This window comes from Bos indicus, chromosome 28 (assembly GCF_029378745.1).
Source record: "Bos indicus isolate NIAB-ARS_2022 breed Sahiwal x Tharparkar chromosome 28, NIAB-ARS_B.indTharparkar_mat_pri_1.0, whole genome shotgun sequence".
NCBI classification, from domain to species: Eukaryota; Metazoa; Chordata; class Mammalia; order Artiodactyla; family Bovidae; genus Bos; species Bos indicus.
In genome coordinates, this window is record NC_091787.1 from 24833956 (window position 1) to 24848645 (window position 14690).

The 14690-nt window shown below is 37.3% G+C and overlaps 1 protein-coding gene across 5 annotated transcripts in view; it reads right to left on the reverse strand.

Annotated features, from left to right (window-relative positions):
- The window catches only part of RUFY2 (RUN and FYVE domain containing 2), a 44957-nt gene that overhangs the window by 3531 nt on the left and 26736 nt on the right, over window positions 1–14690 (reverse strand). For all 5 annotated transcript variants that reach the window (XM_070781809.1, XM_070781807.1, XM_070781806.1 and 2 more), the window contains 3 exons: window positions 10824–10953; window positions 10450–10544; window positions 3653–3701 (listed from right to left, as the gene is read on the reverse strand). In XM_070781809.1, the coding sequence (XP_070637910.1) occupies window positions 3653–3701; window positions 10450–10544; window positions 10824–10953 (274 nt within the window). The remainder of the gene's footprint in view (window positions 1–3652; window positions 3702–10449; window positions 10545–10823; window positions 10954–14690) is intronic.

Below are 14690 nucleotides of genomic sequence, written 5' to 3' on the forward strand. Positions count from 1 at the left end.
TCTCATCACATGTCCCTTTTGGAAACAGCCCAGACTAAGCTACACTGCTGCTGCTGCTTCCACAGAACCAAGTATATCTGACTCTTAAGTATATCTGATTCTAACTTGGAAGAGGGAGCGAGCAAAATAGGACCTACACCAGCTAACGAGAGAACAATCTTACAAGCGGAAAAACCCACAGACATTCTCAAAAGCCTGAGTTTTCTTGAAAGCGTCTTCTACCTGACAGCATAATTCTTGGAAGAAACTAAGATGAAAAGAGAGGAAGCATTCAGAGATCAAGACTGCAAGGTTAATTTCACAGTCTTATAGCAGACGTAAGACAAATGGTATTGGGTTACTGCACTTCAGGCACTCTTAAGGCTTCTTAGAACACAGGATTGTAAGAAGTGAAGATATAAAAACAAAAAAAACCCTAGACAGCTCCCATCAGATACAGAGACTGACCAGCAGAATCACATGATTTGAATCATGGAATTATTTTTTTTAAAGCAAGATGAGGCCTTGAAGATAATTCAGTCTAACTTGGAACACCATAAAAAGCAAAGTGATTTGCCAAATGTCCCAAAGTCACATAGTGCAAGCAACTTTGCTGCCCAGCTATGTTTGTAAGGACGAGAGCCTGACATGAAGCAGATTTCCAAACACCATCATTTGGTTCAAAAGTAAGTAACGTTCTGACATCAGGGTTGAGCTTCCAACTTTATTTCCAGACTTACGAACTTACCTTGCACCTCTCAAGGAGAAAAGCTGTACAATGTAGGGTAAGCCTAGTGCATTAGCTAGAAGGGACCTCAGAAGAGCACCCTCAAGCTTTCATTTTACAGATTAAAAAAAAACTTGAGATCCAGGGAGCTGAATTGCTTCCTCAACAAAACAAAGCTGTTTACAAGCAGAGCCAAAACTAAAGGGGGCAAGCTACTGCTCTGCAAACAAATGGCTATTTTTCTCTGCCCTTGGCATTCCAGAATGTCAGCTACTCAGGTTAAATCCTCCAAACGGTATTAAGGATCCTTCTCTGAACAAAGTCAACTGCTCCAGAGAGAAGTAGATACCAACACTGGGAGAAGATACCCAACAGACTGGAAGTTGACAGATTTCTCTTTGGTCAAGGCCTCCCTGTCTATTACAACACATCCCCACCCACCTAACCAACAAACACCAGGCTTCCAAGATTTTTTGTGCCTTTCATCAAAACTGGGAGATTTTCTAACATTTGAGGAATGATTTGGGCATGAAGTACTCCAGCCAAATAAACAGAAGAAAATATTCAGAGGAAACAGAATGGCAGCAATAAAAGAAAACATTAAAGAAATTATAATGGAATATCCTCAGAGATAAAACAAGATGTTATTTTAAAAAGGAAAAATGAGCAAATAGGAGCCTGCTGAATATTAAAAATATAGTAACAGAAATAAGTCTCACAGAAGGTGGAAACTTTAGGTTTAATTTCCAGTTTATAGGCTTAAATAAGGGGATAGAGGAAAAAATACTATTTAGAAGAAATCAGATAAAATCCAAAACATAAGAAACTGCAATAGCTGGTTTACAATAGACCCATTGTAAGAAATAGACCCATTGTAAGACAACAGACCCATCAACTGGACAATAGTAAGCACCAAAAAAAAAAAAGTCATACATAAATCCATTTTCATACACATAAAAATGGAAATCTAGATAATGTAGGCTAGATATGAACAATAAAACTGTTAGAAAAACATAATGATTAACAAAAACAGTAGACTGTTACTGTAGGGAAGGGAATGCAATCAGGGAGCACACATGTTCTACCACAAGCTAAAACAGTATGCTAGCATTTTTAACTTGTACTGTACATGTCCTCATATATATGATATATATTTCACAGTGAAAAATTTTTACAAAAGAGCTTAAAAAATGACAGTTGGGCAAACATCCCTACATATCTCCTAAAAAAGTGTGAGAGCAGAATAAAGGCATACAGATTCATAAAATCTTTTATTATTCATTCACCATTTTCTAGGAGGCTATTGAAGGAAGCATTGCCCAGTAGGAATTCCATGTTGATCAAGTGGTTAGGATTCCATGCTCTCACTGCCAAAGACCCAGGTTTGATGCCTAGCTGGCTAACTATTTATAAAAAAGTCCCACAAGCTGTGTGGCACGGCGAAAAAAAAAGCATTGAAAGAATGAATGACAACAAAGGGAAATGCCAGGACAAGAGTGACCAGACCAGACAGGAGCAATAAAGCAGAGAACTTCAGTAAGTATGACTCTGATGGAAAAAGAAAGAACTGATTCCTTAGTTCATTTTTACCATGTGAAAAACTTCTATCAAAAAGCATTTAATAGAAGTGTTTGTGGAGAAGGCAATGGTACCCCATTCCACTAGTACTCTTGCCTGGAAAATCCCATGGACGGAGGACCCTGGTGGGCCGCAGTCCATGGGGTCGCTAAGAGTCGGACACGACTGAGCGACTTCACTTTCACTTTTCACGTTCATGCATTGGAGAAGGAAATGGCAACCCATTCCAGTGTTCTTGCCTGGAGAATCCCAGGGACGGGGGAGCCTGGTGGGCTGCCGTCTGTGGGGTCGCACAGAGTCGGACACGACTGAAGCGACTTAGCAGCAGCAGAAGTGTTTGAAGGTATAAGAAAACTCTGATTCTCAAATACAACTAAAAAAGGCAGGGGGGGGTAAATATTAGCTCTAGAGGAAATGAAAAGTTGTTCAAGAAAAAAAATACAACTGCAATATATAATACTACCTGCCCCAGCAAGGAACAGTATTTAAATACTCATAATAAAGAATATACAGTAAATATATTTCACAAAAACTTTTACTTAACTACAGGAGAAGAACAGTGAAGAGTAGACAGACCAGGGGGAGAGTTAGCAAAACTCCTCATCCATCATGTTAATGAGGCAATACACAGGTCTGCATAATACTTAAGAAATAGGGAAATACTAGAAGAAACAACTAAAAAGAATTAAAAGTAGCTCCCTAATGGTGGCAAAAGCTGGAATGGATAAGGGACAAGAAGGTGAAAAACAAAAGACTGCTTCCCTTTTTTTCTTTTTTTTAAGTCTTCGTAGTATGTAGTACAATTTGACTTTTTAAATGACTTTCATGTAACACTTTGGTAAAGGAAATGGGGAGCTTGTGCGGTTAAGAAGCCATCTGTCACTGAAGTACTCACACAGAGACTATATTTTCTCCTCTGTTGTAAGAGCCATGTATTCAGTTGTACCAAATCGCTTTCACTCAATTAACATACTCAATATTCAAAGCAACCTTAGGCAAAATCATAAGCCAAAATCAGAAGAGGAAACAGACTCCATGGTGATATGTGACTTGAAGATCAAAAACTAGTAACAGACTGGCTCAGGAATTTAAGGATTATCAAATCCAAAGGCAGTTTCACTCTAACCATGCCACAACTTCAGGAAAGTAGACAAAACTATTTCCAAGGTCATTTCCAACATGAGGAATTTTAATAATGTGTTCTAGAGGTATAGTGAAGAGGTGGACCCCATCTTACAAGCTCCCCATTCAGTGCTTCTGCCTCTATATATCCTAAGATTCAACAACAGAACACAGAGCCTTACCTTCTACTGGAGACTTTCACAGATATCCATACCTTCCTACTTGAGGAAAATACTTCAAACTCACCTGCAATGCTTTGTTGGCTTCTTTCATGTATTCAATTTTAAGTTTTGATCTAAAAAGATTATAAATTGGTTCAAATTTCACTACACATTTTAAAATACAGAACATCTAATAATTCCTTAGAAGAGTACTGAATTTTCATAGGATATAAAACTGTATATATTATTCTAATGATCTTCTTTGGCTAGTGGGATTATATTTAACAGTTTCCTGTATTTCTTAAATGACCTAAAGCAAAAATAGTCTTGAGATTTTAAATTTGCTTTTTTTAAAGAAAGAACGTTGGAATTTTCATGTGGTTATGACTATTAATGATAGATATCATTTATTGTAGCTGTCAATAAACAGCTGAGGTACCAGACACTATGCTATGAACTTTGCATGTGTAGTCTCATTTAGTCTTCAGAAACACTTATACAGATGAAAACAGTGAGGTCTTAAGAGGTTTAGTCACTTGTAACAAGTCACAAGATGGTAACTGAGGAAGCCGGGATTTAAATCCTCACCTCTGAGACCCAAAAGCTGATAGGTTAACCATTATGAATACTCTTTCTGTAGCAGATGCTACAGAGTGGTAAGTAACAGTGTCTATATTAAAGAAGATATAATACTTTTTTAACCTTTTAAAAATACGTGTTAGTTAACATGCAATATTTATCTGTGATCCCAATACCCAGACATGATCATCTCTACATGTCAATGAATATGTGTATTTCAAATGGAAAAATTATTTACATAGTTCCCCATATGACTTAACAATATATTCTGAAAGGCTTAGAGCTACTAACTTATTATTAAGTATCTGCCACATCATTATATTAAATGGTTACATGGTATACCACAAAAAAAAATGTAAAGTATGCAGTTTACATAATTACCTACTGATGAATTTTCAACATGTTTCAAATCTTTTTGCCATAAAACTATTCATTAAAATTGAAATGACCAAAACATTTGTATTATTTTTCTTAAGATAACTTAAAAATGAAATAGTTGGATTAAAACATACATAAAATACTACAGTCTGAAGCAGAACATTAGGAACTTGCTTTGCCCTACAAGTGTTCTTTGTTCCAAAACTTAAAAACAGTGTTAGTCTTTTATCTGGCTCATAACAACTCTTACAGTGGGAATAATAAATGTAAAATTACACTGGGTAAAAATACTAACAGAGTAATCAAATTTTCTTAGCTGAACTCACATCTACAAAAAGCACCCAAGGAAAACTGATGCTGATGGGAATTTTGGCCACAATAGTATATACAGAAAAACTGAATATGGAATAAAAATAGCTTGCTTAATGGTGTTCACTACAGAAATACTTTCTATATGAAAACTTACTGGTGTTGATTTATTTCTGGTTAAAATGCCTCTATTCACAAATACGGACCCTAAAAAAGCATACTGCCCCTTCTACCCTGATACAAATTGCCGAACTATCCTAAAGAGAGAGAGTATCAGTTACAGTTCCAATAAACACACCAAAAGAACACCTTTTCCTTGTCCGAGGCAGGGAACACATGTCTGTATTATTCATTTTAATTAAATTCCATTTAGGAATATGTATTTAAGTTTCTGAAAATATTTGACCACAGCATGAAAAAAAGCATAGAAAAAGGTCAAAATAAAACATGAGAATGTGATAAATGTGATACAATCAATTATGACACTATAGGAAAACATCCATAAATTACATAAGCCTCAGACAATCCTGAAATCCCTCTATGAAGGAAAAAAAATCTGTAAATTTCTTTATATGGAAAGAATAGCATTACAGAATACTACATTGGAAGAGTCCTGGTAATTCTTTAAACTAAAAGTTTTTCTTCTTGGAATTTAAGCCTCAGTTGAGGATAAGGGAGAAGCTGGTTTTTTCCTCTTTCAGTCATTTTAAACTGACAGTAATTATGACATAACAGATTAGATTTTTCTTTTTCTAATATTTCATCCTAAATTTTCACATTCCAAGTTTTCTCCAAATATTAATATTTCAGGTTTATTGCTTTAATCTTCATACTAGACAGTTTATCTACAATTATAACTTATTCAGAATAATTAACTTTTTTTTTTCCCCTGCACCATGCTCATGCAAGATCTTAGTTCCCCAAGCAGGGATCAAACCCAATCTACTTGCATTAGAAGTAAGAAGTCTTACCCACTGGGCTGCCAGGGAAGTCCTGAATAATTAACATTTAAAGCTTTTCAAAATCTATCAAAATTTCTCTTTATAAGAATCCTTCAATAAGAAATCAATTAAGAGTAAATATGCCATTATCAAAAGTACTTTTCAAATTAATCATTTATATTTTAGATTGCTGGTTTAGAATGTAAGCACTGGCAAGTAACTTTCATATCTATCCTGTTCATCTTACAGACAAGAAAACTGATATTCTGCTTGAGATGAGGAAAGGTACTGTGTTAGATGCTTTCAGATACTTATTCTTTTAATCAGAAAAAGAACCCTAGAGGTATTTTATAACTCTCCAATTTACAAATGGAGAAAGGGATATTATAACTCTACAATTTACAAATGGAAAAATGAGCTTAAACAGCTTAAATAAATGGCCCTAAGTCACATGGTTGGTAAACTCTAAAAGGGATACTTACTCCTGTCAGTGACATTCAGTTCAGTTCAGTCACTCACTCATGTCCAACTCTTTGTGACCCCATGGACTGCAGCACACCAGGCCTCCCTGTCCATCACCAACTCCCAGAGCTTACTCAAACTCATGTCCATTGAGTCGGTGATGCCATCCAACCATCTCATCCTCTGTTGTCCCCTTCTCCTCCTGCCTTCAATCTTTCCCAGCATCAGGATCTTTTCAAATGAGTCAGTTCTTTGCATCAGGTGGACAAAGTATTGGAGTTTCAGCTTCAGCATCAGTCCTTCCAGTGAACATTCAGGACTGATTTCTTTTAGGATTGAATAGTTGGATCTCTTTGCAGCCCAAGGGACTCTCAAGAGTCTTCTCCAACACCACACTTCAAAAGCATCAGTTCTTCGGTGCTCAGCTTTCTTTATAGTCCTACTCTCATATCCATACATGACTACTGGAAAAACCATAGCTTTGACTAGATGGACTTTGTTGCCAAAGTAATGTCTCTGCTTTTCAATAGGCTATCTAGGTTGGTCATAGCTTTTCTTCCAAAGAGCGAGTGTCTTTTAATTTCATGGCTGCAGTCACCATCTGCAGTGATTTTGAAGCCCCCCCCTCCCCCAAAAATAAAGTCTATCACTGTTTGCATTGTTTCCCCATCTATTTGCCATGAAGTGATGGGGACCAGATGCCATGGTCTTAGTTTTCTGAATGTTGAATTTTAAGCCAACTTCTTCACTCTCCTCTTTCACTTTCATCAAGGGGCTCTTTAGTTCTTCGCTTTCTGCCATACGGGTGGTGTCATCTGCATATCTGAGGTTATTATTTCTCCCAGCAATCTTGATTCCAGCTTGTGCTTCATCCAGCCCAGCATTTCACATGATGTACTCTGCATATAAGTTAAATAAGCAGGGTGACAATACACAGCCTTGACATACTCCTTTTCCTATTTGGAACCAGTCTGTTGTTCCATGTTCAGTTCTAACTGTTGCTTCTTGATCTGAATACAGATTTTTCAGGAGGCAGGTAAGGTGGTCTGGTATTCCTATCTCTTGAAGAATTTTCCACAGTTTGTTGTGATCCACACAGTCAAAGGCTTTGGCATAGTCAACAAAGCAGAAGTAGATGTTTTTCTGGAACCCTCTTGCTTTTTCAATGATCCAACTGATGTTGGCAATTTGATCTCTGGTTCCTCTGCCTTTTCTAAATCCAGCTTGAATATCTAGAAGTTCATGGTTCACGTACTATTGAAGTCTGGCTTGGAGAATTTTGAGCATTACTTTACTGGCATGTGAGATGATTGCAATTGTATAGTAGTTTGAGAATTCTTTGGCATTGCCTTTCTTAGGAATTGGAATGAAAACTGACCTTTTCCAGTCCTGTGGCCACTGTTGAGTTTTCCAAATTTGCTGGCATGTTGAGTGCAGCACTTGCACAGCATCATCTTTTAGGATTTGAAATAGCTCCACTGGAATTCCATCACCTCCACTAGCTTTGTTCATAGTGTTGCTTCCTAAGGCCCATTTGACTTTGCATTCCAGGCTGTCTGGCTTTAGATGAGTGATCACATCATCATGGTTATCTGGGTCATGAAGATCTTTTTTGTATAGTTCTGTGTATTCTTGCCACCTCTTCTTAATATCTTCTGCTTCTGTTAGGTCCATAGCATTTCTGTCCTTTATTGTGCCCATATTTGCATGAAATGTTCCCTTGGTATCTCTAATTTTCTTGAAGAGATCTCTAGTCTTTCCCATTCTATTGTTTTCCTTTATTTCTTTGATTACTGAGGATGGCTTTCTTATCTCTCCTTGCTATTCTTTGAAACCCTGCATTCAAATGGGTATATCTTTCCTTTTCTCCTTTGCCTTTTGCTTCTCTTCTTTTCTCAGTTATTTGTAAGGCCTCCTCAGACAACCATTTTGCCTTTTTGCATTTCTTTTTCTTGGGGATGGTCTTGATCACTGCCTCCTGTACAATGTCACAAACCTCTGTACATAGTTCAGGCACTTTGTCTATTAGATCTAATCCCTTGAATCTATTTGTCACTTCCACTGTATAATCGTAAGGGATTTGATTTAGGTCATACCTGAATGGTCTAGTGGTTTTCCCTACTTTCTTCAGTTTAAGTCTGAATTTGGCAATAAAGAGTTAATGATCTGATCCACAGTCAGCTCCCGGTCTTGTTTTTGCTGACTGTATAGAGCTTCTCTATCTTTGGCTGCAAAGAATATAATCAACCTGATTTGGCTGTAAAGAATATAATCAATCTGATTTTGGTATTGACCATCTGGTGATGTCCATGTGTAGACTATCCTCTTGTGTTGTTGGAAGAGGGTGTTTGCTATGACCTGTGCATTCTCTTGGCAAAGCTCTGTTAGCCCTTGCCCTGCTTCATTCTGTACTCCAAGGCCAAATTTGCCTGTTACTCCAGGTATCTAGACTTCCTACTTTTGCATTCCAGTCCCCTATGATGAAAAGGACATCATTTTTGGATGTTAGTTCTAGAAGGTCTTGTAGGTCTCCATACAACTGTTCAACTTCAGCTTCTTCAACATTACTGGTCGGGGCATAGACTTGGATTAGTGTGATACTGAATGGTTTGCCTTGGAAACAAACAGAGATCATTCTGTCGTTTTTGAGACTGCACCCAAGTAGTGCATTTCAGACTCTTGTTGACTATGATGGCTACTCCATTTCTTCAAAGGTATTCTTGTCCACAGTAGTTGATATAATGGTCATCTGAGTTAAATTCACCCATTCCAATGAATGACATTCAGTTCAGTTCAGTTCAGTCGCTCAGTCGTGTCCAACTCTCTGCAACCCCATGAACCATAGCATGCCAGGCCTCCCTGTCCATCACCAACTCCTGGAGTCCACCCAAACCCATGTCCATTGTATTGGTGATGCCATCCAACCATCTCATCCTCTGTCATCCCCTTCTCCTCCTGCCCTAAATCTTTCCCAGCATCAGGGTCTTTTCAAAGAGTCAGCTCTCCGCATGAGGTGGCCAAAGTATTGGAGTTTCAGCTTCAACATCAGTCCCTCCAATGAACACCGAGGACTGATCTCCTTTAGGATGGACTGGTTGGATCTCCTTGCAGTCCAAGGGACTCTCAAGACATATAATGAGCATCTGAGTTAAATTCACCCATTCCAATGAATGACATTAATGAATGCTAATTTTAAAATTTAGTCATAACTTGAAAATGCAGATCCTGAATGGTAAGTTTAAATACGATTTATGAACTATTTCCCTTTCAACAAAATTAAATGTCTCATATTATTCTGCATGACCTTCCCCCTCCCAACCTCACCTCATTTTACCTTTTTCTTTTTTTGGCTGCGTCACTTACAGGATCTTAGTTTCCTGACCAGGGATCAAAACCACACCTCTGATATGGAAATGCAGAGTCTTGACCACTGGATGACTAGGGAAGTTCCCTTTTGATGCTCTTTGAATTTTCTAACCATATAAAACATCAAAGGGATTTATTTAGGTGATAGAATTATGGGTCACTGTAGCTTTCTTTAACTTTTTTGTATTATAAAAAAAATGACACTTCTTATTTTCTAATGTGACAGTGATACATTCAATACTAAATTCAATACTAAATCAAACCTTCCAGCATTTACCCTAGGTATTTAACAATATGTTCAATCAGGGCACAAAGATGAAGCTAATCCCAAACAAAGACAATGTGGAACAAGGAGGAAAATTCAGAAATCCATTTCTGAAAGATAGAAATCCATTTCTCCTTCTTGTCCTCATAGGAACCCAGTAACACTTGAATGTGATAGAACCAACCATACTGTATGAAGTTAAGCCCCAACTAGCATCAAACAACATCAACTTTTCACAATGGTGGCTCCTTCTCAGAACAGTCTGAAAAAGATCTCTCCAACTATTCTGAAAATTTGACTTCTGAGAAAAATATGATTTGGAGACATTAAACAACAGTCTTAGAGTTCATCTACTGGAAAATATCTAGAGCTAAGATCTATGTTCATTTTAGAACATAATTTTTAACACAATCTCTCCCCAGTCCACACCCTTATCTGTTAATTTTGAAGTTTTTGTTTGGCTTTGTTTCCAAGTTGATATCTTTCTTTTTTATATTAAACTTTTATGCCTATTTGGTTTGGCACCCTCATAACTTTATAAAAGTCAATGACTACTTAGTAAAAGGAAAAAAGAGAAATTACTCGCTAAGTTTGTTGCCAAGTTCTTGAAGAGCTTGCTCCTGTTTGTGATATATTTTTTTCAACCGCTGATTTTCATCCTGGAGGTTAAGGAACTCCTTCAAAATAATAAAAGACAGAAAATGCAATTTAAAAGAAACAAACTCCACATCGTATACATACCATTAAAGGATAGGAGTGTATCCTTCAGCTTTTTATAAAAAATAGCTGGTCTATTTCCTATCAACTATTTTCTATTCATTTAATCCCCTTAATGATATTTTTAAAGAAGACCAGTATACTTTGTTTCCTCCGTATACATGCAAATTATGACTTGATTGTCTTTTCAAGTAACTTTCATCACGACAGGATTTTTGAAGTTTACCACCATTACTTACTTTTTTAAGAGTAATGATCTGTTGGGTCTCATTTCTGAGATGAGATACGGTGTCTTTCTCCTTTTGAAGATCTTCCCGCAAAGTCTGTCTCCATTCCTTCTCAATCTTCAGATCGGTTTCCAGTTGCACCCTTGAATGACAAATTATACACAGACAGCTTAGTGCTCTTTCTCACATGACAGTTGTATGTTTTCTTTTTAAGAGTAACTTATTGGTTGATTACTTTCACCTTTGTAATTAAATTCTTAAGATTTTCTTTCACAAATACCTTTTAGAAAACAAGTTCAGTAGCACAAGGTTTTCAGATCTCAAATCTCAGTTAATTTGTCAATCACAAAAACCTCTTGGGATCTGTCATTTACTAATTCTACATACGTAAATACTGGACAAGCATGAAAAATGCCTGGAAAGGCACACCATACTATTAAGGCTTGTTGTATCTTAGAAATGGAACCACATTCTGTGCCAAGAGAAAATTTTTACAAAAAACTAATGAAAAGTATTGCTCTGATTTAAGAATTACAGCAACCATTAAGTCAATTTAACATCAGTAACAGAGAAATCAATCCTGGTGTCAAGTGCTACTTGACAAGATTACAGTAACAAGATTACTGTTAGAAGCTGACCCATTACAGAACAGATCTAAGACCAAGGAGACACCAGAGGAAAATCCACACTGTCTGAAAAATGCCAGTTCACATCTGAAAGCACCATTTCATCAATCAGACAACAGGTGCTAGCTGGAAAAACAAAAGTAGTCAAATTCTCACGTTTTAGGAAGGCCTCCAAAATATTTCAATAATTATTTCTCATAAGCAGTTGTTATCAGGTAAGGTGTACACTAATAATGCTGTAGTTCCTAGTACTTTACATTTTAATTATTATATCATATCATATATTGAGAATATCACAGTATTACATTATTTTAATTTTTTGCGTTAAAATTACTTTTGTTTCCTCATATGGTTAGCATTTCCATCTATAGCCAAATTATTTTCGGGGAAGCAAATTTGAGATTCTATAATTCAAGTTGAAGAGACAGGATACTTCAAAATGGAATTTACAAAGTGTTGATAAATACTGTTTCACCACAGATTTAAAAGGAATATGGAGGGACAGGTATATATTGCTAACACCGAGTAAGCAAAGTACAGTGCATTGAGTGGCCTCATCATCCAGAGTCAGAAAAAACTGAGTGAGAAAGCAAAAGAAAAATTTTGATTTTAAGTTATTTTACATATATTGTCAAAACACATGTTGATCACCAAAGGCAGAAACCATAAAGGAAAAAAAGGGAAAATATAACTATACAATGTCTAAAAAATAAGTAAAAAATCTACTGTAAAATGCCTAAATGAATAAAAAACACTATGAACAAAGTTTAAAAATAAACTATAACTTAGAAAACATTTTCACTGTATGTGAAAGACCCCAGAATAAATACATAAAGAGTTCTTACAAATAAATATTAAAAAACTGAACACCACAGAGGAAAAAAATAGAGGATAGGAACTGACAGTTCACAACAGAAATACAAAAGGCTCTCAAGAGTAATCATAGATATGCAAATTTAAACAATAAAGCACACTTTTTTCAGGCTAAATGATTCCTTGAGGTTAACTGAGATACGATGGTATAGACCTACAGTAATTGATATGATAAAATGTCCATGATGTATCAATAATAGATATAATAAGCAAGATACTAGAGAGTATGTAGCATGTTTCCTCTTTCTAAAAAGCAAAAATATCTATGCATACCAAAAAATAATGTTCATCAAAATGTTATAAAGAGGAAATGTATGTCCAGGGAATTCCCTGGAGGTCTAGTGGTTAACACTCCACTGCATGGGGTGCGGTGAGTTCAATTCCCGGTTGGGGAGTTAAGAAACGAAAAGTTTTTTCCATTTTAGGTGAAAAAAGGGAATATGTTTTTTAAAAAAAAAAAAAGGAACTTGTTTTTCTGGGACAAAGTCCCAATTGCCTATTTCTATAGAAACAGTTCCAATTTTTCTCAGCCATCAGGGATTCCTACAATCTCTAAATTGTTAACATGTTTATGCTCTACCAAAATGGCACCAAATGAGAAACAAAATTACTTTCATGGTCTCAGCAGGGACAAATATCTATCCCCAGCTCTGCTGCTGCCTACTGCTAAGCCACTTCAGTCGTGTCCGACTCTGTGCAACCCCATAGACAGCAGCCCACCAAGCTCCTCCGTCCCTGGGATTCTCCAGGCAAGAACACTGTAGTGGGTTGCCTTTTCCTTCTCCAATGCATGAAAGTGGAAAGTGAAAGGGAAGTCGCTCAGTTGTGTCCGACTCTTAGCGACCCCACGGACTGCAGCCTACCAGGCTCTTCCATCCATGGGAGTTTCCAGGCAAGAAATTTCCAGCTTCCTATTGTGTAGGTTAGTCCTATTGGGAAGGGCCAGGTCCCTGGAGCATTATTTGGGTCGTCCTTTGGGCAGTGATCAAATAAAGGCAGCACTGAAGAATAAATATCAGACTTGTCTTACCTATACTTCTGTCAAACTCTAGAAAACCAATTCAGTAACACAGATTACTAAAGTTTCAAGACTGTCTTTTATTGACTGGCGATGTATCCCAGTCTTGATTTTCACATTTTTCCATTTTGGCAGGGCACAAGGAATTAAACAAGAAAACCCTTGGCACCATTAATAAACTTGACAACTTAAATGTTCCTTTTGATTTCTGTGGCCAAGAAAGTCCTGAAAGTGCTTTTGTGAAACTTTAAAGATTAAAAGAAAATGTTTATTTGCTAAGTGGTTTCTTTTTTTGTGTCGGGGGGGGGGGGGGGGGCAGGTAGAAAAACAGGTGGGTTTTAGTTTCACAATGTACAAATGATGCAAGTTTCCAATCAAGGTAATATTTATTCCCTGGCCTAAAGCCTTATTCTATATACCAGCTTCTCAAAATGTTATTTTCATGGTAGATTTAAAAGAAACTTAATTTGGTTCTGGACAAGGTGGAGTAAACACATTTCTACCTATCTGTCCAACTAAGCACAATTAAAAACCCTAGACATTATATATAAACAAATATAAGAATATTCTGAAAGGGCGAAGAGAAGAAAGTAGACCAGCTAGGAACCCCAGGATTCAAGTAATAACACTGGTAATGAGTGCCCTGAGGCTTCTTCTTGCTTCCTTAAAAGCCCAGACTGGGTGCTGAAAAATCCCACACGCACAAACAGCAATGGGCACAGATAAAAAAGTCCCTAGGAAAGCCTACTCTCTCCTGCCAAACAGCCAGGAATACGCAGCCTAGCATGATAGAAACTTTATTTCAACAATAAACACCCTAATCAAAAAAATACCAGAGGAAGAAACCATGCTCACCCCAACCACTGTCAGCAAAAGCCAAGTGGGGAGCATAATTTCTACCCTCACCTGGCAATAATGAGGTACCCCTTCCAATCCACCTGTGGTAGTATCAGAGAAAGCCAAGTGGGGAGCCTGAACTTTAACCACCACCCACAGTAATGAGCTATCCCTCCGCATCCACCTCTGTGACGCTAGCGGAAGCCATATGGAGAGCCTGGACTTCTATATGCATCAGTAACAAGGCATCTCTTACCCTCCACACAAACACTTGGCAAAGGCCGAGTGGAGAGCCCAGATTTCTACCTGTGCTTACTGTCAATGAGGTACCTTTTTCACTCTCCTCCAGGATGGTGTCAACAGAGACCAAAAGGGCAGCCTGGATTTCCATTCCCCTTCATGGTGACAAGGTCCACTTTCTCGCTCCACAGTGTCAAAGTGTGGAAAGCACAGATTTCAACCCCTGCCCACTAGTTAGGCACCCTTCTCCATCCCATCCAGGAACAGTCCTGGGCTTCTACCCCT